The 17,068-nt window shown below is 48.9% G+C and overlaps 1 protein-coding gene across 11 annotated transcripts in view; it reads left to right on the top strand.

Moving 5' to 3' along the window:
- Positions 1–16,615, top strand: part of DCLK2 (doublecortin like kinase 2) — a 150,576-nt gene extending 133,961 nt beyond the window's left edge. For 4 of the 11 annotated variants that reach the window (XR_009503248.1, XR_009503252.1, XR_009503250.1 and 1 more), the window contains 6 exons: positions 1,361–1,494; positions 1,905–1,982; positions 8,461–8,557; positions 9,192–9,272; positions 10,410–13,351; positions 15,432–15,510. Coding sequence is in view for 4 of the 11 variants with exons in the window: in XM_059922590.1 (XP_059778573.1) it covers positions 1,361–1,494; positions 1,905–1,982; positions 8,461–8,557; positions 9,192–9,272; positions 10,410–10,526; positions 15,432–15,623 (699 nt within the window). In the remaining 7 variants the exon portion in view is untranslated. Of the gene's footprint in view, positions 1–1,360; positions 1,495–1,904; positions 1,983–8,460; positions 8,558–9,191; positions 9,273–10,409; positions 13,352–15,431 lie in introns of all 11 variants that reach the window. The other 7 variants (XM_059922590.1, XM_059922592.1, XM_059922593.1 and 4 more) reach the window with 3 other exon arrangements.
- The last annotated feature ends 453 nt before the right edge of the window (positions 16,616–17,068 follow it).

Consider the following 17,068-nt stretch of genomic DNA (forward strand, 5'->3'; position numbering starts at 1 on the left):
AAAATGTAACTTCTGGACTTTTATCCCATAAGGAAAGTTTGCTTATATATAAAATTAATTTTTTCTGAATTATGGAACCAGCACATGTTCATTGTAAACATTTTGGAAACTACTGAAAAGTATAAAGAAGAAAATTAAAGTAACCTGTAATGCTACCACCTAGAGATAAACAACATTTTGGGGTGTTACAGTATATATATATAATTTGGAATATTTTAAAGATTTTATGTAATATAGTAAATATTTCCCATGATTAATATTTACTTGAAATGTGCTTATTAGTGACTGTATAATATTTCATTGTAGGGATTTACCATGATTTATTAAGTCATTACCCTGTTGGCCATTTATGTTGCTTCCAGTTTTTAAAAACAGATGAATTCTGAGATTGGCATTCTTGTGCGTAACCTTTCGGTCCATCTCTGTTGCCTTAGAGCAGGTTCTTAGAAGTAGATTTACAGGATCAAAGGTTATAAAGGATATTAAGAAATTTACGTATGGTTGCAGTGCTTTCTAGAAAAGTTGTTACATGTTCACCAGCTTTGTTAAACCTTTTCCAAGATGATGATTTACCTGATCTAATCAGCCAGTCCTTCTAGGAAAGGAAGGAACATTCATTAAGTCCTGATCTGTACTTCATCTCATTTCATCCTCACACCAACCCCGTAAGCCAAGGACCCGTGTCCTCCCATTTCACAGATGAAGGATCCTGCCCAGGGCGAGTGAGAGACCTTCAAAGGTCACATCACCAGAAAATGGGTAGAGTGGTTGGTTATGTAAGCTCAGGCTGTCTGATCCCCAAAGTCATTTTCTTTCTAAATTTCCAGGTTTCTCCCCTATGTAATATTTATATTCATCATTGTCTAGAGAACAAGTCCTAATTTTATGTTCTAAACTAAACATGCAAGTTGGAGAGCACCTAGCGCTTCAGTGGACACTTCATAAACATTTCTGAGGCTCTCACATCCCCCCTCCCCCCCCAGCGCTCGGGAAACACACAACAGAAGTCTTAGAGGGCTCTCGAGCCAACCAGGTAAGCAACCACCTACACCCCTCAGCAGGCAAGCGTGTTCATTATACTCCTAGGTAAGGAACTTTTGCAAAGGTAGAAATATTGTCTTTTTCCTATTTCGCACAATCAAAATCACATGCAAAATCTCTAAAAAGAAAAATTAGAGCTTTAAAAAGCAACAAAGATAAACCATGGCGTTAATATCACAAGGAGAGATTTCTTTTGATTTGTTAGTAAATGTATCTGTGTCCTTTCTGCCTAATTCCAAAGCCCCCCCCCCTTTGCAATCACTGAGAAAAAAAAAAACAAAAAAAAAAACTTCTGATTATTGGCTGGTTTCTGTTCCAGGTGTGTGAATATCCTGATGGGACCAAGTCTTTGAAACTAGGAGACTTCGGGCTGGCCACTGTGGTAGAAGGCCCTTTATACACAGTCTGTGGCACCCCGACTTACGTGGCCCCAGAAATCATTGCTGAAACCGGGTATGCCTCCTGGGGGTTTGGGTTAGTGCTTTAACTTTGGGAAAGGGTATATTTTGCTGCTACTCTGCTGTGTATTCACATGCCTCTTGGGAATGTGGAGGGCAGGAGAGACTGTTACCTGCACCATGATTTTGATCCCAGGAGCTTGAGTTTGTGCTTCTAGTTCCAAGAGCCCTAGGCCTGGACTTCTGTCCCAAGGCCAGTCTTGGAGTCCCCAAGATGGTGGTGAGGTTGGGAGAAGAGCAGACACCTTTTGTCCAAAGGGTAATTCATTCCCCTACATGAAATGAGCAGTTTGGTACCGAAAGGCCCTTTTTCCCTAACAAACAAAGGCAAGTACTCCAGTAATGTGCAGGGTTCCTGGGAGTAGTATCACTGTTTCTGTCCTCCCACCCACTTTGTTTCCCCAGCTATGGCCTGAAGGTGGACATTTGGGCGGCTGGCGTGATCACGTACATACTGCTCTGTGGATTCCCACCCTTCCGAAGGTCAGTGGCTCTTTGAATGACAATATTTGAATTGTAAACCCTCTCCCTTTGATCAGGAAGCAGACATTCTACTCCTGGCAATCAGGACCAGAAACTGCTCAATAAAAATGTCAGCTAAAAATTATACAAACATACCTTTCACTTTTTTATCTTAATTTACAACCTATTAATGTATATTCCTTGTCCACACTTTTGATGTGAGGCCAAGGCCTTTGCTTTGTGTTTGGTCCCCTGAGTTTCCTGCGGTCATTCTTCCATAAAACACACCCATAGTCCAATGTCTATGATTTCCATTCTCAGTCTTTTTCAAGAGGAATAGATTTAAAGATCCTTGCAAAGCAATCTGATCCTTCCAGGTAAGCCTTTTTCTAGTTCTTAAGAGTTTTCTCTTCTACTTAATTCGACAGCAATTTTTTGGTTTTTTAAAAAATAAATTTATTTATTTATTTATTTATTTTTTGGCTGCATTGGGTCTTTGTTGCTGCACACATGCTTTCTCTAGTTGTTGAGAGCGGGGGCTACTCTTTGTTGCCGTGAGCGGGTTTCTCATTGCGGTGGCTTCTCTTGTTGCAGAGCACGGGCTCTAGGAGCACTGGCTCAGTAGTTGTGGCTCACGGCCTCTAGAGCGCAGGCTCAGTAGTTGTGGCGCAAGGAATTAGTTGCTCCGCGGCATGTGCGATCTTCCCGGACCAGGGCTCGAACCCGTGTCCCCTGCATTGGCAGGCGGATTCTTAACCACTGTGCCACCAGGGAAGCCCCCTCAACAGCAGTTTTTTTGTTTGTTTTTTTTATTTTTTATTTATTTTTTTATTTTAAAGAACTGCATTTATCATGTGTTTGCATTAGTTTCAGATATAATATTTCTGTAAATAACAAAGCCTTTTCTCCTTAACATAGTACATTATTATAAATCACACTAGAGCATGGTTTACCTTTTATCCAGACAAGCAAAATTAAAGGCCATGATATACTCCTATGAGAAATAGTGGTTCATAATAGTGTTATAGTGCAATCTGAGGAATAGACACCACCCCCATCACACTGAGAATCATTTTCATAGGGCATGTTAGTGATGACAGTCATTTATTCTCCTCCATACAGGCTTCTTGGAGATTTGACCCTCCATAACATGGGAAGGGACAGACCTTTATATCACATATTCCCCCAGCAAGTGTGCATTCGATGCTTGGACAAGGAAATTGACCCAGAGACTGTTAATGGCCACAGGAGCTAGATGTATAAGGTCATATAGCCACTGATGCCACCACTTAGGGGCATTCATTGTAGGCTATGTGTGTTTGATAAACAGGCAGGGAGCACTGAGAGAGAGATCATGTGGTTTTGGAAAGAGGGAGAGCTGGAGAAAGCGGCCATGGGCTCTGAGAGCTTCTGAGTTCTTAGTCCATTCCAGCTATGAAACTCAGTGATTTCTCCTGTCCTTGGATTCTGCAGTTTCCTTGGATTCGGTCTTCACTTAAACTTTCTCCATTGTGCCTTCAACAGCAGTTTTTAAACAACTCACTTTGCAAAGCATTTGACCTAGTTCTTGTAGAAACAGGGAATTCTTTCTTTTTAAATTTATTTTGTCCGTTCACATAGAATTACAAATACTTTTGGCATAAACAGAGCTGGGAACAGCAGATTGACCCTTGGTGACCCTGCACCTCACCTGGTGGCCACACATGGTGTTGGGGTGACCCAGCAGTCCATGACCAGGGGGCGTGTGGGGCTTCGACACAGCATCTCTTTTGATCAGTTCTGTCTCCCTCTTTGGAGCAAATGAACACTTTGAAGCAGAAGTTCATTTAATGGTGCATGTTTGATTTTCCTCTGAGTTTTCTTGAATGCTCTTTTCCTTTTAATCCCTTCTTTGTTCATTTTACAACTATTTGTAGAGTAGCTCCTGTGGGCCAGGTTCTATTCTAAGTGCTGGGAATCGAGTGGTGAACAAAACATATTTTCTGAGGCCATAGTGTTTACAGTGTAGTATTCGGTCAGGAAGTGAAAAATAAGTTTATTCCATCCCCCCCCCCACCCCGTATTTTATTGTGAAAGCTTTCAAACATACAGAAAAGTTGAAAGGTTTATCTTTTTAAAATGATCAATTTTTAATTGAGTTGAACAGGTTTTTTTTTTTGCTGACATTAAACACAAGAATGACAGAGATGTCAGTCTCTACTTTTGAGAGCCTTATGGTGCAGATACATCACAAGAATATTGATCAAGCAGAATAACTGAGCATGAGGTCATGCTAAGTTGAGGGCATGCTTAGTTGAGGGCTAGAAATCACAAAAGGTTTCGTGAAAGATATGACATTTGAGTGGGACCTTGTCCTTGTGGCATGGGTTAGGTTTCTGTAGGTGGAAAGTTCTTTCCATCTGGCCATCAGCATCATGGTTTTCCATCAAGATCATTGCTCAGGTGGGTTATACAGACTGTAGGATTACTGGACGTATCAGTTTTTGCTGAATAACAAACTTCCCCTAAAGGCAGGGGTATAAATCATTCTGTGGGTCCATTGAGCAGTTCTTCTGCTCTGGGCTGGCTCAGTGGGGGCATGAGGTCCAGTGTAGCCTCACTCATATATGCCTGGTAGTTGGCTCAGTGTCAGCTGGGAAACAGATATGACTTGGCCATGTGCCTTTCAGCATCCTGTGGGCTAGCATGGGCTTCACATGATGGTGGATACAGGATATCCCAAAGCAGCCAGAGCACTTTCCAGGTCTCTGCTTGCCTCACATTTCTTGATTGATGTCCCGGTGACCAAACGAAATCAAATAGCTAAGCCTGGGGTAAATGTGGGAGAAGGTTAAGTGTGTACATAGAGGGAGGGGGATCATTTGTGGCTATTTTTACAGTCACACTGTGCCCTGGCTGGTTTCAGTGATGACTTGTTTTGGAAACAAGTCAAGTGCAGAGGGTAGTGGGTTTTGATAGCAAGTAATTCTAGGACCATTTACAGTAGAGTTTCCCTCCTTGGTTAACCCAAGTTGAGAGCCGTTGGAAAAGGGTATCAGGGATCAGTTGTAGAGGAATGTGTGCTCACAACACCCTCTAGTGTTGCCACTTGCCAGCGCAGCCTGGGAGTTTTTTCTTCGACTTTGCTTTTTACTTTTTAACAAAAGTGAGACTCAGATTGCACAACGTGTATCTATTGTGACTTGTTACCCAATGGACAGCAACTTCTTTGCGGGATCTTGAGATAAGTCTGGCTAATCAAAAGCAGTAAAACTACATTCTGAAAGCTGCTGCCTCAGATGTTGTATTCAGAAGCTGGTCCTACAACTCTAGATAGCTTACTTCTGAAAATGTTTTCCCTCTTTCATACCATGTTGTGATGAAAGAGAATCTATTATGTTAAATACTAGTTACAGAAACATCTTCACAGTGTACAGAGACATTCTGGATAGATTTTATAACCTTCTATAATATAAAATATATTTACTTTTATATATTGTATATATCATATATATATATAGCAAATTATGGAAATGGTCCTTTAAAGAATGATAAATGACTATGGTATAAGACAGATTATCTACTTAAATTTGTACCTAAAATAAAGTCCTTCAAACAGATATCTCAAAATATTTGTTTTCTACAAAAGATGATTTTCACCCAAAGCTTTTTAATTAAAATTGTTCCTTGGAATTGACAGTTTCAGCTTCTTTCACTGTAGCATCTCTCATTCTTCTTTTAGGGTTTTCGGGCTTTAGTCTTGGGCTGACATATATTTTCCCTCCAGTCTTTTCAACACCAGATTCATTGTTACTGAGAAGGATGTTGGTTTTTCAGAGGCAACTAGAAGTTTAGTTATTGCCTAAGCAAGTCTGTTCTTAGGACCACTGACAACAATAGTTGCCTGACTGTGCTGAGGTATTTTATGTTTCTTTTAAAGACACACACATACCCCCCTTGAAGTGAAATGTTTGCACATCATTTGTGAAATAGCTTACAACATTTTTTCAGGTTACCTCGTCCAACCTTTAATGACTTGGCATTGGAAAGAGTGTACACAGACTCTTTTGCTGTTTTCAAAGTTTTTCTTAATGGGCATTTTCATACTTACAGCACTGTACTATTTGAGAATTTAAAAGTGCCTGAACCATCTCAGCCAGATTGTAGAGTATAAATGTGTTAATAAATCCAGGGAAGATTTAATCAGAGAGGCTTTTATTATGTGACTACTAAGAAGGATAAATTCTCTTCAGCTCTGCTCTGGTGAGGGCAGCCCGAAACTCCCAAAGCTCTCGCAGTTCACAGCACGGGTCCTGAGGGTGCCATTCTAATTGCCAGGATCCTGGGGTTTTGCTGTTGACTTAGGCTGTTTTGCCAAGGACCTAAATCCTGCAGACACACCCCCAATGTTTTAGCTGTTTGTTAACAAAATAAAAGCCATAGATATTAACAGAACATAAGCTAGTCGAGATTCCAGAAAAATACCAAAAAGGAGATGAGTGCAGCCATAAAGAGGAATGGCTAAAAAGAACAAATTCTGGAAATGGGTGATTTTTTTCTGTCTTCTTCTAACATTGTCTCTTGGGGTCCTCCAGTTTTCTAAAGGTTTCTGTAAAATCCCATTGTGTTCTTAGATGCATCCTTTACTCATTTTGAAGGAGAGTTGAGCTGAAGTAAATCAGTAGAGAAGTAACAGTGAAAAGAAAAGAAAATATTTAGACACCTAGAAGGAGTCTGTGCTCACTCAAAGAATATCACTTTTTAGGAGAGCGAGGTGGGTGGGGGCATCTTTTGCCTTGTCTGGTGATCTGGCCTGACTTGTGCTGCTCCGTGACTTTTGCTGCGTGACCCAGACGCCATGGACCCGCGGTGTCGATGCCGCTGGGCTTGGTTAGAGGTCATGAATGTTCACCGGCTCACAGACTCTGCTCTTTTTTCCTAGAACAGGAACGAGGCAGCCACCTTATCACACAGCCCCCATATTTGTCGCTGGACACTGCCCGGCACGATCTATTTCTAGGGACACCACACTTGCCCTTGCAGACCCTGGAGGGCTGGTAGCATGAGCAGCCTGCTGTCCAGAAGGCTGGGCAGGGTCCCACGTGAGCACCCTGAGCAGTAAGTCGGCTGCAGGGAGCCTGTCGGGAGCTCCAGGAGGACGGTCGCACCCTTGCCAAGTGAGACTGAACTTCGCTCCTGGATTTTGATCTTGACTCCAGCAGTGCATCCTCAGTTTTCTCCTAGGGCTTTGTGATGGCCTAGAAAGCCAATGACTGTGTTCTCACTCTGGCCATTGACGTGCCCACCAGGGGAAGGGGCTCTGTGGCTGTGGAGATGCAGTTTTCTGGGAGGTAGGAGACGCCCAGCTTCCTGAATTTTTCCCAGCAGTGTTTCCATGGCGCCATCCATAAAAAGTCAAGTCATCATTTATCCTGTAGGCATCAGCTGTGTGTGCAGGTGCACCTTTCGGGGAGGGGGGCAGGTAGGCACAGGGTGGGGAGGTACGTTCACCCAGGGGTGGCGAGGTGGGTTTGCCTCAACCGTGCAGTTCTAGTTGATGTTCTTGGATGGGCTCTTTGTCTCGGACTGAGCTTCAATGAAAGGCAGGTTCCAAAGGGGAGCACATTGTGTCATGAATGTTTATCCAGATTCTGAACTCCTTATGATGTTTTCATATGTTGGCTGCTTCACTGATCTTTGGCTGTTTTCTTGGAAAAGTAGAAAGAGGAAGGACAAGGAGATCTGACTCAAATGTGCTGCTTCTTCCCTCTTACTACCACAAGACATTGAGGGCAGGTGCTGAGCTTGGTTTTTGCTGAAATGAGGATTTACATCATTTGTGGATTCCATTTTTTTCTTGAGTCTTTTTTATCGTGGAAAAATATATGTAACATAAAATTTATCATTTAAACCATTTTTAAGTGCATAGTTTTAAGGGTTAGGTGGTATTAAGTACATTTACAATGTTGTGCAACCATCACTACCATCCATCTCCAGAACATCTTCATCTTTCCACGTTGAAACCCTGTACCCACTAAACAAAGTTCTTGCATCTTTGTCTCTTCTCTCTTCCCGCCCCTGCTCCTCCCTCTCTCTCCCCCCTCCCCCCTCCCTTTCTCCCCTTCTCTCTCCCCCTCCCTCTCTTCCCCCTCTCCCTCCCCCCTCTCCCCCTCTCCCTCCCCCTCTCCCTCCCTCCCCCCTCTCCCTCACCCTCTCTCTCCCTCCCCATCTCTCCCCCTCCCTCTCTCCTCCTCTCTTTCCCTCCCCCCGTCCCTCCGCCCCCCGTCTCTCCCCCCCACACACCTCCCTCTTTCTCTGTGATTCCCAGGCCCATGGAAATGTTCTTCCGTTCTTTGTCTAAAAGGGAGCGTGTCATCCCAAATGCAGTTGAGATCCACAGCTGAGCTATGAAATGCCCAAGCCAGAGAGACTGGACTCCTCCCCCCTCTTCCCATGAGCATTTTGTTAAAAACTGTATGGTGACTCTGACTCTTTCTCTGTTTCTCCATCACTGACTTAGTGAGAACAATCTCCAGGAAGATCTCTTCGACCAGATCTTGGCTGGGAAGCTAGAGTTTCCGGCCCCCTACTGGGACAACATCACGGACTCAGCCAAGGTACCCATCCAGGCCCGTTTCTAGGGGCTGCGTCGTGTTGAGGGTCCTCACTCACTGTGTGGGGCTGTAGCAGCTCTTGGTGTTGAGCTCCGCATCTGTCTTGACTTTTAATGTGTGGTTCTTCATTAAGTTCCTTCCTCAGTGTGGTCTCTGAAATGCTTAACTGAATTCTGGAAGCTGGACTGGCTGTCTTCCCAGTTTGCCGCTACCGCCCTCCTGTGCTCCTCTAAGCCCTAAGCGTTTGTTCTTTCATTTATTCAAGAAATGTGTTACGCACACCCGTCAGGCTATAGGGGTGGATTTGTGAGACCTGCTGGATTGCCGGAAGGAGCAGCACTGGGGTTTTGTGCTGTGGAGTGATGATGACCGGAACTCTTAGGAGAGAACATCTTGGGTTTCATGTAGATTCGGGAGAGACCTCTTCCTCTCTCAGTGCCGCTGACACGAGGCAGCTGTGTCTGCGTAATTGCCTCCTAGTCACGGGCAGTGGAGGTGATAATAGCTTTTGCATTCAAACGGCTGAGCAGCTGTGTTGGCTGCTCTTTGAAGTACGTGGTGCAAACTCAAGATTTCTGTGTTGATGCTGGAATTACCCCCTTTCGCCTGCTCTATCACCTTCTTTATTTCTTTCCAGGAATTAATCAGTCAAATGCTTCAGGTAAACGTTGAAGCGCGGTGCACTGCGGGACAGATCCTGAGTCACCCCTGGGTATCAGTAAGTACCCACGTCTCCGGGGCACCAACACCTCTGTGTCCTGTGGCCAACAGCGTGCTTCCTCGCCAGGACTTTTGCACAGGCAAAGTTCTGCATCCAAATTCCATGGCGGATTAAATGTCTGTTTTCTCTAATGAGCAAGTAGCACGAAGGCAGTTCTCTGGGAGAAAGCGGTTGGCACCAGGATCCCACTCTGTGAGTGACCTGGCACGCCACTGTCCCTTCCTGGGCCTCAGTTTCCTCGTCTGTGAGATGAAGGGTTTGGCCAGGATGCTCTCTAAGGAGCTTTCTCTGTCATCCTGGGGTTTGAGAGATTTTAGGATTTGTCCAGAGATGAGCCTGTGTCAGACCCTGGTCTCTGTCTTCATGGCACGTGGTCCCAGGAGCGCTGCTGCTGCAGGCGGCGTGGCCGGAATGCGGTCCTGCCAGAGTCAGGCACAGGATGTGTGACGTTGCCTGGAATTTCTCTGAGCTTCGGCGGTGGCTCTGGGCTCATGGTAAACACGATCCACGAAATGGCAACAGCAGGAGAGGCTGCGTCCTCCTCAGTCCCGGAGACTCTGGGACAGTGACGTTAATTCAGGGGCTTTTGCTGACTTTGGCTCCCCAGGCGCCTCTGCCACCCCCCGTCCCACACGTCCCGACCTTTGCGTTCAAACTCTCTGGGTCCTGCTAAGTGACCTGGCTCTTGGGCCAAGTAGCTGAGATGCCACGTTTGTTTAATGAGCGATCAGGACCAACAGCTACCTGCATTCTGGATTAAAATGATAAACTGTTCATTAGTTTTGATGTTTCTGTGGGAGGGTTCGATACTAAATTAGGTGGCATTTGTGCTGCGGGGGGAGGGTCTCAGAACCCTGTAGAATGTCCTTGTGCCACTGGGACCTCTGCCCTCTCCTCGGCCCCCTTCAGACCTAAGGAGGGAGGTGAATGGCAGAGGGTCTTTCCGAGGGCAGGGGACTGGTGAATAATGGTAATCACTTCTAATTACTTCACTTAGATTGTTCCCCCGACCTTGTGGCTCAGATGGGCCCATTTAGGAGGAGATGGTGGTGGTGACGGCTGGTGTGTGACTGCTGAGGAAGAGACAACATAGACGTGAGAATCAAAGGCAGTGTATTTGATTCTTTCCTGTAGGACGATGCCTCCCAGGAGAATAATATGCAGGCTGAAGTAACAGGTAAACTCAAACAGCACTTTAATAACGCGCTCCCCAAACAGAACAGCACCACCACCGGGGTCTCCGTTATCATGGTAAGTAGAACGCACGGTTCTGCCCTTGGGCAGCTGCAGCATCTGGCTGACTGCTCAGCCGATGTCGAATCTTATCAAGTCAGCCGCCAAGCGCTTCCCTCACGCGGCCGTGGGCGCCGTCGCGTTCCTCTACACTTCAGGAATGGCTTGGCACGTGAAAGGCACCCTTTGGCCGGCTCCCAGGCCTTGGGTCCTGGGATCAGAGGTTACGCAGGTCCCAGCAAGGCCAGGCTGATGGGCCCCTGGCCGGGGCGCCCCGGCCTCTTCTCCTGGGCCTGGTGGCCTCCAGGCAGCTGCTTCTGTCTCATCTCTGCTTTCCCGTCTAGAGAGCAGTTCCCAAGCCCAGGTGGGACTTACAGCAAAAGGAAGTGACTCCCTGACTGCTCAAGGCCTCAGACATAGATTATTTGAGCTATGAATGATTCTTTGGGACTTGGGATAAGAAACAGCCAGAGTTAAGCAAATTCCATTTTAAAAAGTCAGTGTTTTGTGGTTTTTAAAAGTTCAGAAGAATGAAAAAAAAATATTAGTTTTTTCAGGGTTGGTAAAATTTTATGACAAGTCAGTAACAGTGATCCCCATATTTTTTCAAATCTTCCTTCTTCCAAAATGTTTTTAAAAAGGCAGCTTACCTAAATCCACAAACACGGCAAATGGAAAGTGGCATTAAAGTAAGTGAAGTAGCATGAAAGTAAGTTCAGCAAACGGGAGAAGATGGCAGAAAAAATAAAACTGAGCCAGAAGTGTGGCGTGCACCCTCCCACCAGCTGTCCAGACCCAAGTCCTTGCCCAGGTGGGGCCGTGAAACTGGCCCCCGGTGTGTCCTCACCTGCTCCGGTGCCGTGTGTAGAGCACGGGTCCCCGGCGTGATCTCCGTCCCGCCCACAGGATCAGGGAGCCGCGGCCGGGAGCCAGGCTTTCTCAGGAGGCGGGGGCCTGAGCTGGGTCTCGGCCACCCCAGGACTGCGGGGATCTGTGGAGCCGGACAGCTCCGTCACCCTGACCTCAGGACAGGCCCTCACCCTCTGGAAAGGCTCGGTGTCCTACCCGACTGGGAGGAAAACAGTTGCTTATTCTCAGGGCGCACCGTAGCCTCGGAAGCTTCCCTGCGAGGACGCGGCTCCAGACAGAGGCAGAGAGAAGCCCGCCCCCTCGTGAGGGCAGGAGGCCGGCTGCTCCTGGAGCCTCCACCACCGTCCTGGCACCGCCGCGCCGTCCTCCTCCCCCGGGGTGGGCGGCTGCGCTCCCCCCTCCAGCCCCCAGGCCAGGCTTGCAGGCTGATGTGCTGCCGGACTCGCGAGTGGGGGTGATGATGGACTCTGGGCCGAAAGAGCGGGAAGGCCTCTTGAGCTGTGGTTTTCCTGGCATCTCAGCAGTGTTCTGCCGAGAGCCTGAGAAAGTCAGAGTTGTCACAGAGCGGCAGCTTAAACCCTTTGCAAAGAACCATCTTGACTGAGCCCACAGCATGAGAAAGTTCTCAAGCGGTTCACCCTTGAGAGCAAGGCTGCCGGCTGGGGTAAGGGGTCACGGCCCTGCCTCCGGCTGCGTTGTTAGGCAGCTTCTGGGGAAATTTACAAAAATTTAAAAACATTGAAAACTGGCACACGCAACATGGAACAAAAAACTTGAGTCAGCAGCACAATTTAACAACCACACGTTAATTCAGCTTCATAGTGTGCTAGAGGAAGAACCTTTATAGGAGGCGCCCAGGGCTTATGGCAGCTCCCCCCTCATTCCCTGGGTCACCCGTCAACTCACGGCCCAGATGGGAATGGATGGCCCAAGGCGTGTGGCCCGCCAAGGTTCTGGAATGGTCAGCCCTTCTGCCTTTTGGCCCAGTATAGGCTCTGTTCTGGATAAGGACGTTTAGGTTGCCCTAGAACCTACATCTCACGGTTTACAAATGGCATTTTTCCATTTGCTGATGGATTTCAACTGTTAAATTTCAAACGCCTGAGCTTTAACGGGATGTTTGTGTGAATGAACAACGCTTTATTGTGATTCCAGCGGTGATTGTGAAAGTTGTGTGTTCCCATGTGTGTTCAGTGTCACCTTGGGCATGTTGGCAGGGCTCCGTCTAACCCCGCATTCCGTACACAACTCCACAGCTCGATAGCTCTGGGGAGGTGCTGACGACGTCACCACGCTCACTGCCTACGGGGGAATCAGTAGAGCCTGCCTCGGGGGGTACCAGTTCTCCGTGGCCACAAAGCTGGCCTGTGAGTTCTGGCTTGTCCCCCAGAGCAGCGGTGAGCAGGCCTCCGCAGGGATGTCGTACTCATCCTCGCCCGACCGAGGACCTGGCGTGGTTGTGTCCGGGCAGCTTGCAAGGCTTCTGTGTCGTCTGCCTCGCTCTCTTCACCAGTACTGTGCGTCTTTGTGTCCTGCCCTTGGGAACAGCTTCAGATGTTTTCTTAAAAATCATTATTCACAAATGACGCTCCCTGGTATTTATATGTTCTCATAACTGGGGTATGTGAGGCTCATGTGGTTTCCTACAGATACAAATAGCAGTGGAAACAGGGTATAAATGTTCCGAGGCGGAACCCTCAGGAACGGCTGTGTCGCTCCCAGACAGAACCTTGCTCTCCGCTGCCACCCCTAGTGTTCTCTCTGCCTTGGCCCCCCACGCCCCCCAAAGGATTGGAGCCTGAGGCTCCGGTGAGAAAATGATAGGGTAGGAATGGTAAATAACGGTGCAAGAAAGTCAAGTTGATGCTGTTGTCTGCATTTTGTTTGACAGTTTGATTTGACAGTTTGAGAGACACTTCAGAGTTTCACTCTGTACCCCGTTGAGACTCTGGGGACCCCGGAGCAGAATTCTGGTATTCAACGTGCTATGCTTCATCCGAGCCGCCTCTAATTGTCACCCCTCTTAAATCTGCATGCTTCTCTTGGACTTTGACACCAGCATCCAGCTCTCAGCTCCTCATGGGTGCAGGTCTCCTGTACCTACTGACACCCGTTTCAGCCAAACGCACCCTTGGAGACTTTACTTAAAACTTCTCGCCTTGCCACGTTGCCTTCCTTCTCAGACCAAAAGCTGGCGAGTGCACAGGAGAACTCCAGTCGTTCTCCTGCTAAAGGCTATCTTTCACTTAGGTGAAAAAGCATCTTTTTGTGAATGAGAGCATAAGATGGGAACCTTTGTGAAGGCTTTTGTTCTCTTTCTCCAAATACATTTCCAAAGATGCATTTTTATCAGTAAGACAGTGTAGGGTCAGCAAGGCTTTGGGATAGGAGAACACGATTGGATAGGATTTTGGTTTAAGACGAGGCCTGTGGTTTCAGAATGCACTCGCATTTGCTCTGGCTTATCCTTAGACGCTTAAGAAAGGACCGCGCACCTGCAGAGAGGGCTCACCACCTCGCCCAGAAGAGGCCATCTCGTGGTGGGAAAGGGAATTATAAGAAACCCCTTCTCACTGCATTTTGTAGCCTTGTAGCTGACTGGAGAAAGGATGGATTCAAAAAGAGTGCTTCCCCACTCGGGGATTATGCTTCTTTCAGGGGGGAAGTTGGAAAGGATTTGGGCTTAAGATAGACAAAACTGTTTGGACTGTGTTGCTTCTGTTGAAAGTAAGTCTAGTTTCTGTCCCTGCTTCTCTCCTCGCTCCTCTTGCCTCTCACGCCGCCTGCATTGCTTTCCTCTGACTAGGTCCCAGGCGATGGTATGTACTAACTGCACGACAGTGCTTCCTTCCGCTGCACACATGCGTCTTCTTGACGGGAAGGGAAGAGGAGAAATAACTGCGGCACTGTTGCTTTCTTCTACCCAGGGGAAGTTTTATGGTAGAAAAAAGTGAATGCCGCCTCTCCCCGCTTTCAGTGTTTTCACTGAGGGGTGGCCTGGCCTCTGCTCATACTGGGAGCTTGGAAGCTTGTTAAAGAGCGATGCTGAGTTTCTGATTTGGCTTGTCCACAGTTACCTCTTCTCCAGGTAACGGAAATTGTCCTTGGCAATCCCTGAGCGTTCAGCCCGAGCTGGGAAGGGCCTGTGGAGAGCACCTGTTTTCCAGTTGACACCAAGTGCCCCGAAGGCAGCCACCCAAGTCTGTCCTAGGAAGCCCCGTTGTTCATATTTTCTCCAGACTTTTTTTTTTTTTTTTCCTTCCAGTCAGAGTACTGGAAGAATCAGTGGTGCATTTTCCCCTCAAGGTGGTTAGACCGCAAAAGGACTTCTGGTCCACGTGCCTTGTAACTAAAGGTGCCTGAGAACCGAAAGCTCCCCACGTTTGGAAAATCCAGTGAGAGGGCCGCTGGCCGGGCCTGCCTGGCCGAGCAGAAGTGCTCAAGTCCACTCAGAGGAGGAGGAAGGCAGGTCAGGGCCAGCCTCCCAGGCTAGGGTCAGGAGGTAAGACGTCTTCTGTGCCCCTGGAGCAGGTTAAAACCCTTGGGGGTGTGACAGGATAAGACACCCGCACAAAGAAGAGGAGATGGTGGAGGATGGAAGGATGGGTAATGCAGCACCATCGATTGCCAGGGCTTTCATAGGTTACGGGGCACCGGTGTGATGGTGGGGTGGGAGGTACTTACTATAGACGACCCGTGAGTACTGTTCGAATCCCCGACGGGGAACCTTCTTTAGAAGAGTTAGCTGTCAGGGACCTCGCATTCTTGTGGGGTTTGCTTCTTGTCCAGGACTCTTCTGGGCTCAGGGGCGCGGGGAGAAGCGCCCCGAACCCAGGCAGCTGGGAGCCGGAGCCGGGGAGGATCTGCCCAGGCCGCGTCCAGGGCCGTAGGAGCAGAGGCCGCGGCGCCGGGGACGGGCTGGCCCGTGGGCCGCCGTCGGGGGCAGCCGGGCGTTACTTCTCCTCTCCTGTTCCCGCCGCGCATGCTCTCCGCGCCCTGCTCGCGGTGCCGGGACCGAGGCGGCGGGCTAACTGTCTCCTGCTCTCTCCTCAGAACACGGCTCTAGATAAGGAGGGCCAGATCTTCGGCAGTAAGCTCGGCGCGGACGGCAGCCGGCCCGGCCTGGAGCCCGCTGCGCCGGAGCCCCCTGCGTCCCCGGAGTCGCCCCCGCGCTCTCCTGCCGCCGCCGCCGCCGCCGCCGCGGAGTGCGAGCGGGCGGGGACCTGGCGCCGCCACCGCGACTGACCGGCCGCCCCCGCCGCCCGCATCGCTGCCCGCACCGCGCATCGCATCGCCGGGGTGGAGAGCGCGCTTCCAGGCCCACCGCTTCCCGCGCGTTCCGCCCGGGTCCTGGAGGGGCCTGTGCGCGTCGGCTTCGGGGACAGGTCCTCGGAGCGGCTTCGTTTAAATTCTCTGTCTTCTCAGTTCAGTGGACATTTGACGGCGTCACCAGGAGAATGTGCAACTTTTATCTGACATTGAGCGCATTTTTATAGAAACACTTTGGATGCACCGAGATCTCTCTCTTATTTAAGTAAACTCAGGAGGGCTCCCTTTTTCTTACAAGCAACTCAGAACTGCGTCTGTCCCTTTGTGGGCGCCCTTCCTCTGCTGACGGGGGTCGGGGGCTGGCTTCCGCGCAAGGCTTGGAGCCCGAGCGGACCCCCTGGTCCCGGCACTCCGCCCAGCCTCGGGGGCTCGTCTAGGACGACACTGGCTCTGGACTTGTGCGCAGACCGCAGGGAAGGCCGTTTCTTCCCTCGCAGTTGTGTTTCCCTGACTCTTCCCACGACCGTATTAGAAAATGCTGACGACCTTGTCCTTGGGGCTTTTTAACGAGAGGCGTGGTGCATGCCGCGTTGCCGGGGCGCTTCCTTCTCCAGGTCCGGCTGCGGGCAGAGCAGGACCAACCAGCGGCCCCAGGAGCCGCCGGAGCCTCCCTTCTCCATCTGCTTTTCATCTGCAGCGGCGGCAACAACCCACAGGAAGCGCGGGGCACAGTCGGGACTGGGCGGGAAGGTGCCTGCAGACATCCTCTGTTACTAACCTTCTGGAAGGCTGCTGGCAGTTTTTCCTTTTTTCCACCACCCTGCTCTTTTTAATGATTGTATATAATCAGTGTATTTGTTTTACCTGCTCATCTTCTAAACGGGTGGGCCTGTAGTTCATTCTCATTGTTAATTAAGACTTTTGCCGCCTACAAGTGTATCCAATAAACTTTTCCTTCTTGAGAAATAGCGGTCAGGGTGGGTAGAGGTTCCTGCGTGGTGGTTTTGCAAAGAGTGTGTGGTCAAAGCAACACCTCCCCGGCCCAGGTTCTGGCTGGTGCCAGTGTTGATTTTTGTCTCGGGGTCACAACCGGGAAGAGAGGTGCTTGGGAAGAACGCACAGAGGTGCACCTGGATGGAACTGTGTTTGATTACAGGTGCAGAAACTCACACAACAAAAGCTCAAAAAGGAATAGAGATTATTAGTGTACAACAGAGAACTCTGATGGAACCAGAGACAGGAAGGTCAGGCTTTATAGGAAATGGGGAGCTGGGGCAGCTGTTCTTGTCTGTCTGTGCCTGTCTCAGAGGTTGTGCCGTCTCCTGTCTCTGCTTCTTTCATTGCGTTTCGGCTCTTGGTTTCTGTTCCCTCATAACGTCTGCTTGCCTGGTCTCTGGCTTAGCCTGTAACTGCTTCTGTCC

This window comes from Balaenoptera ricei, chromosome 5 (assembly GCF_028023285.1).
Source record: "Balaenoptera ricei isolate mBalRic1 chromosome 5, mBalRic1.hap2, whole genome shotgun sequence".
In the NCBI taxonomy this organism is placed as follows: domain Eukaryota; kingdom Metazoa; phylum Chordata; class Mammalia; order Artiodactyla; family Balaenopteridae; genus Balaenoptera; species Balaenoptera ricei.